This window comes from Perissodus microlepis, chromosome 9, assembly GCF_051167445.1.
Source record: "Perissodus microlepis isolate ML-2025 ecotype Zambia chromosome 9, ASM5116744v1, whole genome shotgun sequence".
In the NCBI taxonomy this organism is placed as follows: domain Eukaryota; kingdom Metazoa; phylum Chordata; class Actinopteri; order Cichliformes; family Cichlidae; genus Perissodus; species Perissodus microlepis.
In genome coordinates, this window is record NC_140469.1 from 30,045,128 (window position 1) to 30,066,172 (window position 21,045).

At 43.9% G+C, this 21,045-nt stretch overlaps 1 protein-coding gene across 1 annotated transcript; it reads left to right on the forward strand.

Moving 5' to 3' along the window:
* Positions 1–321: 321 nt before the first annotated feature.
* ezh2 (enhancer of zeste 2 polycomb repressive complex 2 subunit) lies at positions 322–20,350 on the forward strand. The gene is made up of 19 exons (XM_084940015.1): positions 322–728; positions 5,023–5,146; positions 5,809–5,937; positions 6,026–6,145; positions 6,269–6,389; positions 7,735–7,914; positions 8,090–8,195; positions 10,651–10,814; positions 11,899–11,996; positions 12,080–12,323; positions 13,820–13,986; positions 14,097–14,232; positions 14,683–14,808; positions 14,891–15,069; positions 15,171–15,266; positions 15,665–15,746; positions 15,892–15,972; positions 16,048–16,132; positions 16,856–20,350. Exons 2-19 carry the CDS (start codon positions 5,030–5,032, stop codon positions 16,914–16,916), a joined length of 2,292 nt encoding a protein of 763 aa, XP_084796141.1. The 5' UTR covers positions 322–728; positions 5,023–5,029; the 3' UTR covers positions 16,917–20,350.
* Positions 20,351–21,045: the final 695 nt, after the last annotated feature.

Below are 21,045 nucleotides of genomic sequence, written 5' to 3' on the forward strand. Positions count from 1 at the left end.
TAACCTTTTTTATATAAGTGTTTTAGTTTAGCCCCACGGCTGTGACAGCTGTCAGGCTTCAGAGACACCGCTTTGATTTCAAACGTCATGCATAAATATTATTAACTTAACTGTCAAATTGTGTATTTGCATATTTTGTTTTTTCTTCCGTTGACAAGAGAGAACAAAGAGAAGCTGTCCACATGTCCCCGCCACAGGGCCCCCAGCTCAGCTCCACATTTCATTGGCTACACTTTTATATCATTCGACCTATCGCGTAGGACTCACTCAGGAAACCCTAACATCGGGTTCTGTGATTGGCCTAGACGTTTGGCGCCTCTTGAATCCGCCGCAGCCGTAGTGGGCGGTGAGGCGGAGGAGCAGTTTGAACAGAGTCGCTGTTGCCTAGGCGGAAACATTGAAATCCAAATAACTTTTTACAAGCAGGCTGACACCAAACGGTGCGACTGTCCCTCATAGACGCACAGTTTATGTGTCCTAACCAGCCTTGGAGCGAAGGAGCCGGTGTGAGTTATTTCATTTACCGGCTCTGGGTGCGTGAAGCCGGGTGTTGCGCGAGCTCGGTCGCTCCCTCCTCCTGAGTTAAACTGCTAGCTAGCCACCGAGCTAACGTTACAGCTAGCCGTAACACGGAGCGAGCTAATCTGCAGCACAAAGGACGACTTTGCCCGTGTTTGTCGCATCGATCCGGATCGCTCCGTTGGATGAGGCCAGAGGCTCGGGTGGAGGTGAGAGAAGCTGTCAGTGTCCGTGGCTGTGTTCACGGGGCTTTTGTTGTGGGCTGCTCTTTGTGCTCTTGGGCGCCTCAATCTTTGTTAACTCGCCAACTGTTAGCTAGCTCGCCGGGGTACCGTGCCAATTCTTGTATCCCCGTAAATATTTACTAGCTTATAAAGAAGCCGTCGTTTTTTTTTCAAATCACTCGGAGGGGGGTAATCATTCCGATGGATCCACCGTCCACTCGTGTTCTGGGACCTTTGTGAGCCCTTTTCTGGGCTAAGGGGAAGCACATTTTGAGGGGAGCCAAACTTGGCACGACATCCGCAAGCTATCGTTAGCTCGAAGCTAGCTCACAGAAAAAGGCTGGTACAGTTCTTTGATGTATAATTTTTAGTACCTCTCATTTAATTTTCTTTCGTTTTTTGTTCAAGCTTTTGAGGGTTTTATTGTGAAACTGGGGCTGAAGGTGGTGTTAAAAGTAAGTGTCACTTTAAGTTAGGAGATTGTCACATTGATAAAAGTAAAAAAGCTTCCCTCTTGTTTGCCTAGAAGCCTTGCGGGGGCGATATTCAACCACTTCCCTCACTATAAAACTCATAACATCGCCTAGACCAAAAAGAATAGAAGTTTGTGCTGCTGACACATGACAGGAAGCTTGAGTTTCACCTGTTAGTCAAAAGTCATCTTGAGAGTCATGTGGCAGGTTTTGGATAGAGCCCGACCTGTGCTGGGTTTGTGAGGGGAGACAAGCTTGGTAAGATGGTGGGGTTATTGTGCTGTTTATTTATAGGTGACAGTGGCTGCTGTTCATCCACAGACTGTACATAAAAGAATGATATACAGAACTGTGATAAATTAACTCCCCCTTTCACAATTTCTTTCTATTTTTTTTTCCATTTGTCACAGTTACTTATTTCAGATCGTCAATACATTTTTATTGTTGGACAAAAGATAACCTGAGTAAATAGAAAATGCATTTTGTAAATGAATAATAATAATAATGATTTAATTTATTAAGATAAATAAATCTATACAAACCAAGCTGGTCCCTTGTGAAAAAAAGTAATTGCCCACAAAACTTAAAAACTTGATCTGCAACTCTTGAAGGTCAAATGTTTGCAGTGATTTATTTAAGTCTGATTTAAGTCAGGACTTTGACTAGGCCGCTCCAAAACATGCATTTTGGGTTTTTTGAACCATTCATGATCATCATCATTAATTTATATAGCACTTTAAAAACACACCAAAGTGCTGAACAATACAACAATAAATAATAATAATATAGAATCTTGGCAAGACAATAAAATTAATAAAAGTGTCAGTCACCCACAGAGTTAAAAGCCAGAGATTAAAAATAGGTCTTCGATCTGGACTGAAAAACCATGTGAAGAGGAAGATTGTTCCAAAGCAACAGAGGTGGACTTGCTGGTGTGTTGGATCATTGTTCTGCTGCATAAACTAAGTGTCCTTCTCCTCCAGGATTTTCTGATAGAGAGCAGAATTTATGGTACCATTAATTATGGCAAATTGTCCAGGTCCTAAAGCAGCCCCAGACCATCATTAATACTGCCACCTTGTTTGAATATTGATAAGATGTTCTTTTGATGATGTGCTGTTAGTTTGATGACAGATGTAATGGGAATCAAAGTTCTGCTTTTGTCTCATCAGTCCAGAATATTTTCATGAATTCTGAGCTCACCAGAGACAAGTGAGGCCTGCAGTTCTTTAGATGATGTTCTGTTTTGTTTTGTTTTTTTCCTGTGACAACCTGGATGAGCTGCCAAGTAATTTGGAGTAATTTTGGTAGGCCATGCACTCCTGGGAAAGTTCAGTGCTGTTCCAAGTTTTCTCCATTTGTGGATAATGGCTCTTACTGTTCTCGTGAGTCCCAAAGCATTAGAAATTTGTATTCTTTTCCAGACTGGTAGATGTCTGTGACTTTGTTTTGCAGCCATGTCTCTAGACTGTAGCGTGATGTGTTGAGTTTGGAGATCTTTATCCTCCTTCACTTTGACAAACAGGTTCTGTTTAAGTGATTTCTTGACTCAGGTTTGGGTGTGGCTAGTGAAAGTGATTGGGACTTTCCAAGAAATGTGATTATTCCCAGTTTGTTCATGACTTACAAGGGGGGCAGTTACTTTTTCTGTTCTGAGGTCAGGTAATGACATTTGAAATTATTTTTGTAAAACACAGAGTTCACATTCTCTGGAACAAAAAGAGAGAGGAAGCATTCAGTTTGTCATCAGTTCAAAGTCTGCTTCCATGATGATGTGGGGGTCCACTCGTGCCTATGAAACTAGAAATATGAACACTGAGTCCGGTGCTGAAGTGGCCTGCCTGCAGTCCAGACCTTTCTCACCATAATTCATGCTCAACGTTTGGAGGATAATGAACCAAACAACACAACAAAGACCATCCAGACCTGTTGAGCAGCTAGATTCCTTTGACAGAAATGGGAAAACATTCCTCTCCAGAAAGTCCAGCAGCTGCTCTCCTCAATTCTCAGACATTTACAGGCTGATTAGAAAATAGTTTTATAGCATCATTGGTGATTTTCTTTCCCTCACATCTGTACAGGAAAAGCAAGCACAGTTTACCAATCCCGGTATATCCGTACTAAGGTTGGACGATATGTAACAATTTTCCAATCGTCAGTCCAACAATCACTGATGGGGGATATATTTGCGCATGCGCACACTTTTTTTGATGGGCGGGGCAATGTAATCATGCACGAACTGATTTGTGCGTTTACAACACAGAATAAGTCCAAACATGGACAAACTAGTTTCCCAAAAAAACGCTGTCAGCGTTAACACTGCTTGAACGCTGTCATCACAATTACAATTGTTAACGCTCCCAACACATCTGGAGCGCAGAATGAACAAAATTGGGACAAACTGCCGAAATGCGTTGACGGGGACATTTCAGGGATTTTGACTCAGTCTGGGATCCAGATGGGTTAATTGTTAATCGTGTTAGTCATGATGACGGCGTGTTAGCGCTGACAGCACAAAAAAATATAAAGTCACCATTCTGGGATTTCTTTGGCTTTAAACTAGATGAAAGAGGTGAACCTAAGGATGTAACCAAAGCGGTGTGCTGCAGACGTATAGTGTGAGCAAAGTACTCAAGCACGACTAACTTGCATGAGCATGTACGTGTCCACCATCCAGCTGACTATGCTAGGCTATCACCAGCTTCTGCAGCTCCATCAACAAGCATTTGGGCGCACTCTGAGGTGGGGGCATTTGCTCGCAGATGAAAGAGGGTGCTGTTAAAACGGCGCTATTATTTATTTATTTGCTGTTGACTGCTTCTATTAGCTCCATCATTATTAGCAAACTTACTCATGGGCAAATAAATAAATAAATGGCCCTTGTAAAAACTTGGATCTGGTGCCCACTGAGGCTGAGCCCATCGTCAATAGTCCATATATTCGTCCAATCACCCAACCCGTACGGGATTAAATGGACAGTGATAGTCTTGCTCCATTTTGTGCGCAAATCCAACCCTTAAATAAGGTTATAATCGCCTGTTTTAGGGAGTCACTGATTATATGCATTACTGAGACGGTGCCTAATAATCTGTCCACGTTTTAAATACTAATAAGACACAGCAGTGAGTTTACTGTATGAACATCCCAGCACATTTAACTTGTCCAAAGGGGCTTCAGTGTATCTCTTTTTATTTTCTGTGCTGTGAAATGTGCCAGGCCGGTTCAGTCATCCACATCTCCATGACGGCCGTCTGTCACGTCTAATCTAAAGTGTGAGGTTTGAGTCAGAGACTCACGGTTACTGACTGACTGCCGGGCAGCAGATGGATCGACAGACGACTGCTGTCATTCACACACAGTCATTAAAAGAAAGGATGAGAACGAGGACTTGGCAGAGGAGGTGCGAGGAAGTAATCCACCTGTGCTTGAATCTCTCCAGGGTTGGCACTTGAATGGTAACGTGAGATTGAACAGAAGGGATTTGAATGCTGGCTGCGAGGTTTCAGACGTTTGATTTGCAGCATATCATTTTTACATCAGCTGTTGAAAGAAAGGAAAATCAGAGGTTGGCTCTGATTGTTGGACTCGAGGTGAAGTTTATTATCTTAACAAATGTATGTTTGGTTTGCATGTCTGGGGCACCAGATCCAAGTTTGGGTTGTGCCAAGAGGAACATTTTATGCCTAAGTTATTAAATTATATAGATAAAGTGTTTTGGCCCTACAGTCCAGTCAAGAAAAGTGTGAAAATATGAGACATGAAGGTGTCGTGTTCAGGATCCCTAATATCTTCCTGTCTGGCTGCAGGTGAATCATGGTGCTGACTGGGAAGCGTTCGGAGAAAGGCCCCGCCTGCTGGAAGAGGAGGGTGAAGTCTGAGTACATGAGGCTTCGGCAGCTGAAACGCTTCAGACGGGCCGACGAGGTCAAGGTTTGTTTACGCACTCACACACAGACACACACACAGCAGCATTCATGCTGCAGTTATTAAGAGAAGTTGGGTCTGTTTGACTATAGTTTTTATTTTTTTAAGAGCACTAGCTGAGGTTGTTTTGCCGTTTTGGGGTAAAGAACAGATTTATTTATTCGCCCAAAGTTTTTAATCATGAAAGTGGAAACAGGAAGTGTCCCACGGTGTTTAGGCCGGTGATTGCTTTGACTGATTAGACCAGCCGGGGCTGTAAACTCTGTGATTGGCTCTCTGAGAGTTGTCCTATAAATGGTGTTAAAATGGAGAAGAGATGGTTATCAGCAGTCTGATGGATGACTGTGCTTTTGTCTCACTACGTAACGTTTTCAGTACTTTAAGTTGTTTTCACAGCAGCAGTTTCTCACAGATTTAGGTCTCGTTAGTGACGTTATGGCTCCTTTAACCTTTTTCCGTCAGAAATTAAAATTAAAGCTGATCCAAATTAAAGTTTACATAACTAAAGGTCCATATAAAGGCTTCGCCATGTGCTGTTTATTTGCTAAAATGGTCACCTGGCTCACCTGCACAGGTACGATCTCTGCGGGTGGTAACGCTGAGGGAGAGTGAAGCTGGCCCTGTGTTTTGTTCTGCGCATTGATATAAATTTCCTTTAACTGTCACAGAGCATGTTCAACAGCAACCGTCAGAAAATCATGGAGCGAACTGACATTTTGAACCAGGAGTGGAAAACCCGGCGAATCCAGCCCGTTCACATCATGACGTCGGTCAGCTCCTTACGAGGGACTCGAGAGGTGAGCGGTTGATACTGGTATCAAAAATAAAAATACTCTAAAGGCTCAGAGGGCGGTGTCCTGACTGTAACGCACGCTTCCTCTGCAGTGCACCGTGGAGAGCGGCTTCTCCGAGTTCCCTCGACAGGTCATCCCCCTGAAGACTCTGAACGCCGTGGCCTCGGTCCCGGTCATGTACTCCTGGTCGCCGCTACAGCAAAACTTCATGGTGCGTACAAAGCTTTAAAAGCTACACTTTGTAAACAGCTGAGGCTGGGTTTCAGTACAGTATACTACAGTCACAGGTGGCTGAGAAGCTGTGTGTGTGACGTTTCTGGGTTTCCTCCTGCAGGTGGAGGATGAGACGGTGCTCCATAACATTCCCTACATGGGAGACGAGATCCTCGACCAGGACGGGACTTTCATCGAAGAGCTCATCAAGAACTATGACGGCAAAGTCCACGGAGACAGAGGTGAGGGTCAGTGGGCACAGGAGCAAATGGTTTGAGAGCCAAAGTAGTAATTAATGAAACTACATCTGATAATCAGTCTGAAGGCAGCAAAAACAGTTACTGAAATGTGACTAATAAGCTGATGGATCAAAGCGCTTTGTTTGTGGCAGAAAAATGGTTTAAAAACGACTGTACGGCAGCAGTTTGTCAGAACAAGAACAAGACAATAATTTCGAGTCGTACATGAACACAGGAGCCTCTAACTTTTCATCGTTTTTTGTTGTGATTGCATTTTTTAACAGCTCATTTGCAGGATCTAGACCTAGCTTGGCAACAGGAAAAACCATTTGAAATGTTGGCGTTTCTCCTCTCTGTTAGCATTAAGCTGCTTCCATAAACATATGGGTCATTTTGTTGAAGCAGGCAAAGTGTCTGTCAGGGTGGATGTTTGGCTTCTGGAGCCTTGTTAGCATTAGCCACCTTTTTCCTGAGAGCTCAACCTGCTGGAACCATACGATGGATTTTTCTGGCAATACTTTATTTCTTGAGGTAGTCGGTCATCTGTACCATCTGTTAGCTGTGGTGTGTTAAACTTTGTGCACAGATGATGGATTTTTTTTCCTTCCTTTTCATATGCACTCATTTCCCTATGAAAATGAGTTGCTACCAAGCATTGGTGCAGAACATAAATATTTTGTGCGTAACATTTTGTGCAGTCACAGCGCCACTGCTCTGAGGAACAAAGTTGTTTTGCTGTTTCTTTTGGAATCAACATTTCACTTTGCATTCAGACTCGAAACAAATGTGCTGGTCAGAGTTTTCCATTAGGAATAAAAACAAAACTGAATTCAGGAAGTCTAGTAATTAACTTTTTCCACAATTACCTTCTGTAATCAGTTTTGGTTGTTTTCCAATACGATTGAGTATCACTTAATGTGACAGATCGTTGTAGCAACGCAGCTGAAAGTCCTGTGCTGCTCGGTGCTTGCATGGCTTCTTGTCAAACTCAGGCTCCTGTGTGGGCGTGCTCCAAAGTTTCTGAAAGAGAGATTTCTGAGTATTTGGGATAGAAAAAACTAGCAGAGATTAAAAGTTTTATCAAAACTCTGCACAGCAGTTTGTAATGTGAGAGCTGATGCAGCACAGCTGTTTGCTGTCCTCCCTCAACATCGGAGAGAAACCGCAAAACCAGGAATGTGAACGTGCTCGTGTGTGGTTGGTCAGTGTGGTGTCTCATCAGGAAAACAGTGGGATGAATATTTGCTTTGTATGTTTGTTTGTTTTCTACGTCGTCGTCTCAGTAGAAAGAGAAACGGCTCCTCTGCTGCTCTGTAAAACTATTTATCCTGTGTGTTGTGTTTTGCAGAGTGTGGCTTCATCAACGACGAGATCTTCGTCGAGTTGGTCAATGCTCTGGCACAGTACAGTGACAACGAGGATGATGAGGAGGAGGAAGAGCAGGACTTTAAAGTGGACAAGATGGACGTGTGTGATGGCAAAGAGCACCCAGAGGACCCCCGCAAGGACGGGCTTGTTAACAATGAGAGTAAGTCCTGAGATGTTGGAGCTGTACTGCAGTTGTAATAACCAATGAAGGTGAATGAAGACGTGTTTGTGCTGACCTGCTGTAAGGGGGTAGCATTCAGGGGAAACTACACTCTGGTCCAGCTCACACTGACAGTTTTGTGTCCTGATGGAAAGCGTGTGTGTGTCGTCTCCAGGCCGAACCAACAATGACACCAGCAAGAAGTTTCCCTCTGACAAGATTTTTGAGGCCATCTCCTCCATGTTCCCCGACAAGGGCTCCCCCGAGGAGCTCAAAGAAAAGTCAGTGGGTTTGTTTGTGTGCGAGTGAGTCAGTGCTGTGACGATAACAGAGGAACTCATTCTAATATGTGTAATGAAAGAAGGTCAAAGAATTTATCCATAAACATAAAAAGCACCTGGTCTCAAGTTGATCTCCTCTCGAGAGATTTCAAGAAGTCCTGTTTTGGCGCTTTGGTCGAATGGGACGAGGCGATGACTTTAAAGGGCGTGTTGACAGCAGGTGATCTCACTGGTGTTTGGAACTCAAAGTCCAGTTAGTGCTGAGATTGCTGCATGTTGTGTCACTGGAGAAGATGAATCCAGTCATTGCTCAGATGGACTCAGGCGTGATGTTGTCGTAGTGTGGTTGTTAATTTTGCCAAAACGTCAGATGTGTGCTTCCTACAGCCACGGCTGTCTCATGTGTGAGCTAAAGAGGACACACACACACAGATGAGTGCTAATGTTGAGACAAACTGATGATGGCGTGCATCATTAAGGGCGATGCACGTTTTCTGTACGAGGAAACATCAGGACAGGTCTGATTTTAGACTGTTTGTGTCTTGGAAGCCTTTCAGGACCACTTTGATTCATTCTGTAAATACACACACAGACAATCATGAGCTGCTTTTTAAAAAAATATATCAGTAATACTGATGTTGTTCAGGATGATCCAGTATTTAAAATAACTGTTTAGCTGATGGTCTGTTCCATATTTTCTGTTTGTTTACTTGATTGTTGCTTATTTACTGTTCATGCCTCAGCAAACAAACTTTTAATTATAAAAACATTAACCTGTTCTTAAGTGTTTAAAATGTTGATTACGATATAAAATATATACAAAATATAAGAGCAGCAGTTTGTCTTATATGTACTTTAAAGTATTTGTACAATACTCAACTCGAGATTTGACTTAATTTCAATTTAATACTTCAAGACTCACCACAGAACCAAATCCACCAGAGCTTATATTATATTTTATATGCTGTAGTGCCATTTTTGGGAGTAGTTCAAGTTGCTATACCTCAGTACAACCATTATACCAGATTCTAATAATATGATTGCACTAAGTCCATAGCAACTACAAAAATAGCCAAAAAGTGCAATGAACTAAAAAAAATTGAAAATCTTTTTTTTTTTTTTTTTTTAAACACATATTTCTTGTTAGAGAAAATTTTGCAATGCAAAAAGATTGTACAAAATAGTTTCCAACCACAGGAAATGTGTTTTGAGTGTCTTCATAGTTTTATTTTTATGATACACCAAATTTTATATGCTGCAGGAAAAAGGAAATTTAATATAATAATGCAAATTTGCAAAAAAAAAAAAGCAGCATGTGCAACAAAATAAACTATTTCCGGAACTTTTTGGCGTTCTAATCATCCCAGAAACTACACAGAAAATCACCAGTATAGGCTTATAAGGCTCTGAAGGGGAAAAACTACGTTTACCACAAAATATGATGTCACTTCCGGTTTTGGCAGGTAATGGCGGACATCAGATAGTTCGTGCTGATGTCTGCTCCAGTGTAGGAAGTGCTATTAACAGCTGATCAGATCGGCAAAGCGTGTTTCTGGAATATTATGTTTTTGTTGCTGCAAATGCTTTTTACGCATTTTTTGCAAAGTTATATGTGGAAGGAAACCGTGACTTAGGACAAGCTGATGCCATAAGTTGTAAGTACAATTCCTCCAGTTTCATATGCAAAACCATTATCGTGCTTACGTGGTTGCACTTCTACCGCTTTAAAAAGAGTCGCACAAAATGAGCGGCCATAAAGGGTTAAACACATCACGTTAATTTGGATCAGTTCATAAACATAAAATCATTTTTCAGAAACATGTAAACCTCATGCATGTGTTAGCTGGAGCATTAGTGCACAGACTGGAGTCAGTTACTTTTGTTTTGACCCACTTGGTACTAAACCAGAATATTTAGTGGCTGAACTTTGACTCACAGCTCCTCTGTTGTTGTGACAGCAAATCTCACAAAGCGTGTGTGCGCGCGCGTCTGCGTGTGTGTGTGTGTGCGCGCGTCTGCGTGTGTGTGTGTGCGCGCGCGTCTGCGCGTGTGTGTGTGTGTGCGCGCACTGTACTGCATTCATCAGTGTCTCTGCAGAGCTGTGGAGTACTTTAATAAACTTAATATCAATTTCTGTTCATGTTAAATGTTATAGGAGGAGACGGGTGGAGAGTTTAAATCTGCTGTTTTGGTTTATGGATTTATATCTTTAACCTGACAGACTTTAGTTCTTGTGGGTGTGACTCTTAAATCCATTGTTACACAACACCAGGTGTTTCCTGTTTACGTTCAGGTCTCTGTTGTGAGACAGTGTTACAGCACAGAGCAGCTTTACAGTAACAAACTGATGAGGGATGTTTTAACCTGATAAATCAGTGATGCGTGCGTTTGTCTCACTGCGTTCATCTGACTTAAGTAAATTTGATCTCTCTCGTGTGCGTGTTTGTATTCTCAGGTACAAGGAGCTGACTGAGCAGCAGCTGCCCGGCGCCCTGCCGCCTGAATGCACGCCGAATATCGACGGTCCGAACGCTCGCTCCGTGCAGCGCGAGCAGAGCCTGCACTCCTTCCACACTCTGTTCTGCAGACGCTGCTTCAAATACGACTGCTTCCTCCACCGTTAGTACACAATAAATACACTTCAGAGCAGTTCCTGGTTATACAGGCTGGACTGCTACCTCAGAGATCTGTTTAACTGTCACTGTGTGATGTGGTCACATCAGCCTGCAGAGTGACGTTAGGCATTATTTATCACATCTGCAGCTCACCTTCCATCAGTTTCTGATATGTTCCCATCTGAAAACCAAGAAGTTCACTCTGTTCCCCAAAAGTTATCAAACATTATCTTTGAAGTTTTAATGAAATAAAAACTTTACATAACTCATAGTCCAGCCAGCCGACACGACGCCTCTAAACTCTGCAGTGAGGTCGACGTTTCTTATTTTATTTATTTAACTTGATTTTAGTCTGTGCTCAGTTTTCATCGTTTGACGTGTTTACATATAGCTTGATTCTTATTATTTTCAGAATTGGTTTTATTCTAATTATTATTAGCAGTAATAGTCAAAGTGGTGATGATGATGATGGTTATTATATCAAATTAATAGAAAAAGTAGCAAACCTACAGTAACTGCTTACAGACCAAATGTAAGAGGTTGAAAGTAAAATACAGACATGTGACTCAGACCGACGTCTCATCAGGCTGTTGTGTTGACAGATTTATGTATATTAAATTTTTTGTCATTTCTTTGTGTTTCTCTAAAGACACTTTTTTTTTAATTCATTCAGTTATATAAAATATTTCTTTTAGACATTGAGTTTTAAGTTTAGTCCATTGTGAATCCTGTGTTGAGTATAGAAATGATCTTGAGACCTCTTTGAAATTTGACATTAAAAATCTGACAGTCATAAAATAACTTGTGGTAATGATTCCTTTAGTTTGATCGTGTCAGTAAAGTAAAGAATAAAACATCACATCCTAAAAAGCATCAGTGAAGACTCTGCTCGACTCTGTGCTGATGATGTTATAAACACTGCTGGACACGTCATGTGATCGACGCTGAAACACGAGCAGCTTTTTTTCCTCTTTTTCATTTTCATATTGGCACAAATGTTGTTTTTACTTACAGGAATTGCATCATATATATATATATATACTGTAAGAGGCTCCTAGAAGCACTCATCTCTCTCGTGTCTCTTTTAGCTTTCCATGCAACTCCCAACACGTACAAGCGGAAGAACTTGGAGAACCTGGTGGACAAAAACCCGTGTGGCGTCGACTGCTACATGGACCTGGCGCAGGCGAGTCGCTGCTTTTCTTTTAAACTGAAACAGAATCTACAAAGTTATAAAATATATTAACACGCTTCCTGTTGCTTCCTCAGGACGGCATGATGAGGGAGTACGCCACAGGCGTGGGAACCGAGCGGGCAAAGACGCCCTCCAAGCGTAACGGGGGCCGGCGCCGCGGTCGGCTGCCCAACAGCAACAGTAACAGCCGGCCCAGCACCCCCACGGTGTCCTCTGAAACCAAAGACACGGACAGCGACCGCGAGGGCAGCAAAGAGGACGAGCGAGACAACGACAAAGACGACGAGGACAAGAAGGACGAGACCACCAGCAGCTCAGGTGCAGACGGGCGGTTATTACAGACGGTAGAAGTTTAATGTTAACAGGGTTACAGACGTCCGTCTGCAGGACGAGAAGACGCAGAGTCTCTGTTTGTCCATCAAACCTAACAGGAACGTTTCTGCCTGTGAAGCGTAGGGTTCAGAGCAGCGATGACCTCAGAGATTGGAGTCAATGAATCTGCTGACGCAGCAACAGTTCTGTTTATTTTCATGAAGCTATTAAAAAGCTGACATCACATCTCCTCCCTCGCCGTTCTAATTACAGCTCTGATGGGACATTAAGACTTCTGTTTATGTCCCTTATTGTCCTTAATAGATCTTTGAAAGAGTTGGCAGCAGAATTTAACACTGGAGCACACAGAGACAGCAGACTCCATCCAGAGAACCTCAAACTTCATCTCTCAGGAATTCTTTTTCCTGGGAAGTTAAAGTTATTTCCTCTGAGGAGGGCGATTCCCAAACAGCAGGCACATTCATTTGATGCTAATTTAGGACTTTGGATTAATAAAAACCACCAGCTGGAGTAATGTCTGTTCCTGAGCCCCTTTTAAACAAAGACTGTAACATTGCTGCTTCATCAAGACTTTAAAACTGCGATTAGCCCAGACTGTAGAAGAGATCCTTCTGCTCCTGTGAAGCTTTTTCTCTCTATGAGGCTCTTTGAGTCGAGCATCTCTTCATCCGTGCAGTAACCTGCACCGTGCCTGCGGTTCACCGATGAGAGGCTGAACGCTGGAGCGATGTTCTTGTTACCAGCTGGGTCTTCCCCTCTGCATGCAGCCCCCTTGTTGTGGGACGTTTGTTTGACAGCACAGATCACAGATGATTGTTTGCACTTCAAAGGTGCTGCAGATAAAGTCACAAACACTCGATGTAAACAGCAGACGTGACGACAATAACGGCCTGGAGTTTATACAACGTTATGAGACTCTCACTCTTTTCCTTCCTTCCTGTCATCACTGCACAAACTAGTTTGCAAGCAAAGCAACAGGCAGCAGCAGTGAGTCTTCATACAGTGCAGGCACACGTGGTCATGTGACGCTTGTACTTCAATCATATTCGTGCACTGAGACATTTGAAGTTATTTAAATTTAGGCTCAAAGAGATCGATTTGACCAGGAGTCACTGTGACATCAGTGTTTATTTTATGGTTTTATCTAAAGATTCCAGCTTATTTCTCTTGGCAGTCAAACTTCCTCCTCTTGGTTGTTCAGAATTAGGTTGCACTCCTCGGCTGTTTATCGCAGATTCCTCGGAAATGTTTGTCCTTCTGAGGAAATTTAAGCGAGCTCAGTTTCAGCCATGAGACCATCGCTCCTTGTTTTATGACACAAACCTTTACCACTGCTGTCTGTTAGACCCTTCCCTGAAAGTAGGACCCTCGTTTATGACCTGTCAAGATCTTCACTTTAGTCCTGGTTCCTTGAGGCAAAATGCAGGTTTATTTCCTGCGGCGTTGGAAACGTCCTCAGTGTTGATTTGATGTGTGTGCAGAGGGAAACTCGCGGTGTCAGACTCCCGTGAAGATGAAGCTGTCCAGTGAGGCTGAAGCGGTGGAGTGGAGCGGGGCTGAGGCGTCTCTCTTCAGAGTCCTCATCGGGACGTACTACGACAACTACTGCGCCATCGCGCGGCTCATAGGCACCAAGACCTGCAGACAGGTGAGCTGCCGGTTCGTCACACTCACCGCCGTCTGTTTCAGCTCGTGTTAACTGACCCTGGCTTCACGATGACACTCGGTCTAACACGCCGTCTTTACCGGGTCCTGCAGGTTTACGAGTTCAGGGTCAAGGAGTCGGCCATCATTGCTCGCGCTCCGGCTGAAGACGAGGACACGCCGCCGAGGAAGAAGAAGAGGAAGCACAGACTGTGGGCTACTCACTGCCGCAAGATCCAGCTGAAGAAAGGTCAGAGGTCACAGCAGCACAAAAGTTTACAAGCAGATATAAAGACACATTACATCTGCTGACACGTCTGTGAGATCAAGTCAAACTGGAAGTACTTTAATCCTGCTTTCTTTATAATGGTCAGCAGGGGGCGCCATGTTACCTGTGCAGAAGCATGAACATTTCCCTCGTCTCTACTTTTTGTCATGTTTTAGCTCCCTTTAAAAGGAGAAATTATTCATTCATGTTTGTTTTTGTTTTACGGTGTTCACAAATAAAGAGGTGGCACAAAGAAAATCAGACAGCTGGAGTTTGTTGGTGGAAGGTTGGACAGTAAGGTTTAAACCAAAGGAAGATGGGAGGATTTTACATCAACAGACTGGAAGCAAAGCTCGGGCGTTGATGCTGTTCAGAGAAATCAAAAGCACACAACTCGCTCAGTTCTTAAACGCCACATCTGACCTCTTACAGATGGCTCATCCAATCACGTGTATAACTACCAGCCATGTGACCACCCCCGTCAGCCCTGCGACTCCTCGTGTCCCTGCGTCACCGCGCAAAACTTCTGTGAGAAGTTCTGCCAGTGCAGCTCGGAGTGTAAGAACTTTTATTTTGAAAAACGAAGTAACCAATCTTCTTTGAATGTGTTTTCACTGGTTTGTTTTTCCTGTGTTTGCAGGTCAGAACCGCTTCCCGGGCTGCCGCTGCAAAGCTCAGTGTAACACCAAGCAGTGCCCCTGCTACCTGGCAGTGAGGGAGTGCGACCCCGACCTCTGCCTGACCTGCGGCGCCGCCGACCACTGGGACAGCAAGAACGTGTCCTGCAAGAACTGCTCCATCCAGAGAGGCGCCAAGAAGGTAACACGTGCAGCCTTTAATCATCGTTCACTAAAAAGAAAACATTTTATTGTGAAATCAAACGTTCTAAAAGCTCCGTCTGATCTGTTCCCGTCCCTCAGCACCTCCTGCTCGCTCCGTCAGACGTGGCCGGCTGGGGCATCTTCATCAAAGAGCCGGTGCAGAAAAACGAGTTCATTTCGGAGTACTGCGGAGAGGTACGGCTGATTGATGGTGGTCGTTTAACCTGCTTTTTTAGAACTGGTTAGAAGTTCTGAGGGTGAAGAATCTTTGATCTGATGCTGTGATTCTCACTGTGGCCTCTGGTGGGCTGTGACGGTACTGCAAGAGCGCTGCCAGAGGCCATTTACATCATTGCTTTATCATTTACCTGCATAAAGGAAGGTTTGGTGTCTCCAGAGGAAAACAGTATCCTGTTTTGTCTTATTTATTTTTTAACATTGTAATGTGTTTTTGGGTGACTTCATTTACTAAAGCACAGTCAAGCTCACCGTTGTGTGGCGCCATCTCCCAAAGGACCGTGCACGTGCTGGAGTCACAGCTGAATAAATGTCCTCACAGCTGCGCGTTAAACGTCCAACACTTTCTGTTGCAGATCATCTCTCAGGACGAAGCCGACCGCAGAGGGAAAGTCTACGACAAATACATGTGCAGCTTCCTGTTCAACCTGAACAACGGTAAGACACAGCACAGATAAATATATCTGAGGTCTTTTTTCTTTATTTTACTACATTCAGCTCAAACACGTCTGATCTGCTGAATAAATGAATTCTTCCACTCTTGTTTTTGAGGATAAAGTCAGAAATGCTCTCTTCCTTCCAGACTTTGTTGTTGATGCCACGAGGAAAGGCAACAAGATCCGCTTCGCCAACCACTCGGTGAACCCGAACTGCTATGCAAAAGGTACAAAGATCAGGTCGCGGGAGCTTCCTGCTGGTTCCTGCCTCTCTGTGGTAACTCTGCTTCTCCTCTCTGCAGTGATGATGGTGAACGGCGATCACAGGATCGGGATCTTTGCCAAGAGAGCCATCCAGACCGGAGAGGAGCTCTTCTTCGACTACAGGTCAGTGACGGACATGAAATGCAAGAAAAAGTCAAATCACTGACTGAGAAAGACTCCTGAGGTTTTATCTGAGTGACGATGGAGACGAGGCTGTGACGATCGTGCGATCATCGCTTTTTTTTTAGATTAAGTCTGCATGAAAGTAGTTTTACTGTGTTTGTGGTAAAACAGATCAGGGTCACATGGAGGTCCCAGCTGCAGAACAGCTCGGTTAATGTTTCAAAGTACTTTGAACACGCCTTCATCTACTTATATCACCTACAGTCAGTGTCTCACACTCAGAGCTCTTCGTGTTGTACTTTAAATGTCTTCAGGACGTTTTCTGACTAAAGAAACTTTTTATTGGAGGATTTCTTTAGTTTTGATTCTCATACAGACGCAGCTTTTGGTCTGTGTGCAAAGGTTCTCTGTCATCCAGGTCAGGCCAGTCTTTAACTCTTCAGTCAAACTGTTTAAGGGTCACGTGATGACTCTGGATCTCCTCCAAGAGGTCAGGATGTTGAATAACCAGGAGTGCCGTCAGCTTTTGATGGCACTCGGTCAAAAGCGGAGTCAGAGGAGAAGTTTAGCTGCTTCAACTCAAGTCCTAAAATTTTTCTTGGTCTGGCTTTTTTGAAAACGTGTGTGCATATTAAGATTATTGTTAAAAAACGGTCAGTTTTTCTGCTTTTGTGTCTTATTAGCATCAGAAAACATTTTAAAGGTTTGTTTCCTGTTCCTCAGGTACAGCCAGGCCGACGCTCTGAAGTACGTCGGGATCGAGCGTGAGATGGAGATCGCCTGACCGGGACTTCCTGTGTTTTTCAGTGACACAAAGGCCTTACACACACAAACAAACAAACAAACAAAAAAACCACACCCTCACTTTCAGGAGACTCAGACGATTCGTCACAACGCCACAAAAGCTTCAGGAAAAACAAACCGGGGATATTTGAAGCTGATATTTGTTGTTGTTTGAGTTTTTGAGAAACTTGTTTTTTATCCTTTGATTTGTCGACAAATCTTCCTCTTTGGATTCATAAATCTTCCCTCTGCTGAAAGCGCACCGACAAAAAATATATAAATATCTCTTATCTGTCTCATCTTTGAGTAAAAATGTTCTGGAGAAAAAAAGCCCGACTGTTTTTAAAAGTTCTCAGTTCAAGCTTCAGGGACCAAAATCCTCCACCAGCCACTTTCACACCGCCGACCAGACTGTTTGTACTCCTCGTGCGTGTCTGTGTGTGCGTGTCTGTGTGTGCGTGTCTGTGTGTGCGTGCGTGCGTGTCGTGTGAACCTGTCACTCCTCAGAGCGCCGCTTCACTGTCTGTCTGTAAATCTGGAGGTCGTTCACGAAGCAGCGTCACACTGAAACCAGCTCTGACCGTTAAAAACAAAGTCGATAAACAACAGGAATATTTTAAGAACAAAAGAAGCTGTACGTTAAAGATGGACATGGCTTTAGTGAAGTCGACTGTTGGCTCTGTGTAGGCGTTTTGGTCACCGTTTAATTTTTTTTTTTGCTTTGTTTTTGAGCCAGAAGTGACAAAATTTGGATGAGAGGATTAACTCTTCAGTTACGAGGTTAAGGTTCGCTAGGTCGGTTGTCAGGCGGCAGGTGCACAGGTGCACCCACAGACAGGTAACTGCTGGCTAACGATTAGTAACCGCTAACAGCACAGACGGAGCCCAGAGGTCGAGCTCGGAGGCTCAGATTAGCAGTTAGCGTCCATTCTGTAAATAGTACAGAAAGTTAAAGTTTAACACAGGTGAGTGTGGAGTGGGGCGTGTAACTCATTCTCACTGGTTTCACTGGGCTGATGTTGGGAAATGCTCAGATCAGACATCACCCTCCAGGACTGACATCGGTCCCGCTGTGATCTCCACTCGAGGCTCCTAAAGTGAGTCGGTCCTTTTGTTTAACTCGCCTGTTTGGATTTTCTTTATGGTTAGAATTTGGGGGTGTGGCTTATTTAACAGATGAGCCTGTAATTGAAGTTTGTGACCTGGACCTCTGGATCATGTTCGTGCATTTTGGAGCTTTTTTAATGCAGTTAAAAACATCTTTCTGAAGATATTAGTGCTCCTGGCATTAATTAGCAGGTATCTGTCTGAGACGCAGGTTTGCTTGAGTCAGAGCTGCTGGACACGCCCACTGAACAGCAGGTGTCGCACCTCTGACATGTTCTCGAATCCTCAGCCTCTCCCTCTGAGTACTGATGTATTTTCAACACGATGATTAAAAACTGACACCATCGTTCACTCGTGTCCTTAACCGCCACACTGCAGCGACTTCTGAGCATGAGTAGAAGTGGCTTTGTGGTGCTGCGGTGGCGTGCGAAGCAACCACTGTGGAGGGCGCACTGACTGTGTCCCAGCCGGGCTCTCCATCAGCGGCCGATCTGGTGCTAACGCATTTTTCCAAAGGAACAAAACTAACGAGCCGAAACAAACACGATCACCGGTGCGTCGTCACGCTGTAGACCGAGGGACTCGAACTCATTTAAAGTCCAGATTGTTCCACTTTGTCCAGGTTCAGACGTTTATGTGCATCTTTACTAAACCAGTCGGTGATAAAAGTGACGGGACGCCGTCTGTAAAGCCGACGTCTCCGTGTCTCCACATTAAAACGAACGTCTACGCGCTGCCTTCAGAAACGACTGTACAGAAAAACAAAAACGGGCAGTTCTGATATTTAATGTTTGATCTGTAGAGAAAAACAGGATTTCTTTGTAGTTCAGTGGTTTGTGTGTTAGTTACTTTAGTGTAAGTAATCCAAGGCCGTGGGTGAGATCTTCATCAGGAGGCTGATGAACTGATGAAGATTCAGGTGAAACTGATAGTTTAGGCTCTCGTGATGTGATCCATCCTAAAGATGTCCTGCAGCGTGTCGTAGAGTCGCTCTTGTGGTTTTTCTTGTGCTGAATTTGCTCCAAACTAATCCCAGGCCTCGTTTTCTATCAGTCTCCGATTCCTCTGGCAGTGTGACTCGCACACATCGCGACGTGAAAAGCGAGGTTCGGCGTCCGCCTCCAGCTGGACGTGACTCTGCTTTGTGACGCCGCCTCTGCTTCAGGTGCTTACGTGAAAACTAAGCCAGCCCGCTTTCCTTCAGCCAGGCACTTGACCGCAGCCGCCGGGCGAGCCTTTCAAATCTGGGCGAGCCTCAGTTTCATGTCCGAGTGCTTTTTGACTCGGGTCGGGTTTTCCCAGCATCCTCAGCAGCGCGCTGAGGTTCCTCTTAATCAGGAAACAAGTCTTTTTGTTTTTTGTATTTGACTTGCGCACATTTAATCAAAGTTTTCCCAGCATCCTCTCTGCCTCTGAAGCTTTTACGTTTTCTATCTTCTGTATACCACCTTTAACTTAAGGATTTAATCACAGCACTAACGAGCCGTCAGTGTTGTTTCGAGCTGAAGCTGAGCTCAGCCACAGTCTGAGATCTCTGGTTTAATTCATCTCAGTTTGATTTTGTTGACCCGTAACAAAAGATCAAATTCATATTTACAATTATTATAAAAAATGACTGAAAGCTGATGACTTCAGTATTTCTTTTCTTGGGTCTAACTCTGGACTCAGGACTGTTTGAATTTGAAATGACCTGAACAGCTTAAAAAAACCGTCAGATAATTCAGTGACTTGTTTTGAGTTTTACTTTGAAAAACTCTCCTTCCTCTGCACTCTCCCTGATCATTCCTCCTCCTCTTCCTCCACAACGTGAATCTTCTCTTGTGGGAATTCTGGTGCTCGGAAAGACCCCAAAGTCTGACCAACTCGTAGCAATACCAGCCTCCCCCCTCCTCCACCTTCCTTTTCTTCACCTGTAATTTATTACAAACGTCACAGAGCGGAGTGTCGTCTGTAGTCGTCGGGAGACTTCAGGGCCTCTGAAACCTGGTGCTTCACTCGCAGGTTCCCACGTCGATCTGTGCAGGAACCTTTCGTGTTTTTTACTTTTACTGCTGATCCAGATGTTTGTAGCAGCTGCTTTCTAATCAATGAACAGATGTGTAAACGCTGCTGTGACTGGAGGGCTGAGGAGCGTCTCTGAACACGGAGGAGATTGGGGAGCGGTGCTCCTCGGCTCTCCCCGAACTGAAAGCTGCAGGTGTATTTTCTTTTCTTCTTCCTGTCAACAGGACCACGTCTCTCCTCTGATCACACAGGTGCTGATTTTTGTAATGTTTACAGGGATTTTTGTTGTTCAAAGTGTTGCAGATTAAAATATTATAAACTGTTCCCAGTGTCGGTTTTCTTTCTTCATGTAGTCAGAATAACCTATGATCTTTAGTGGAAAGAAACACAAGTGTACATTAAACCTATAAAACCACTGATGAACAGCCTGAGAGTAGAAACACGGCACACTCTCAGATCTATGAGACTCGCTTTTATTGCTGGTGGAAATATTGAAGTAATCCCAAAATAAAGATACAAAAACTTTCCTAGAACTCGTCGTCTTTATTTAAATATCCCTGTGATTGGACAGATGCTGTTCGTGTGAACGTGTTGGCTGTCAGATGAATGAACCCTGGGTCAGTTTATGGGTCTGATAATGACCTTTAAATATTCTGTTCTGTGACTCTTGTTTGAGAGAAGACAGAAGGAAACGACGCTGGAGCTAACATGTAGTTCCAGCTTCTGATTGGTCTGTTTCAGGGTTTTAAACATGTGACTTCCTGTTGGAGTCATTCAGCCCACACCTGCACTCGCTCACGTAGCCAGGCTCTTAATGAGGTACATTGTGACTCAAATCCACTCAGTGACATTTCACACCCTTAATGCAGAGGTGGGGGAACTCCAGGCCTCAAGGGCCGGTGTCCTGCAGGTTTTAGATAAAAGTGATTTAAATTATCTCCTCAACATGTCTTGTAGTTCTCCAGAGGCCTGGTAATGAACATTTGATTCAGGTGTGTTGACCCAGGGTGAGATCTAAA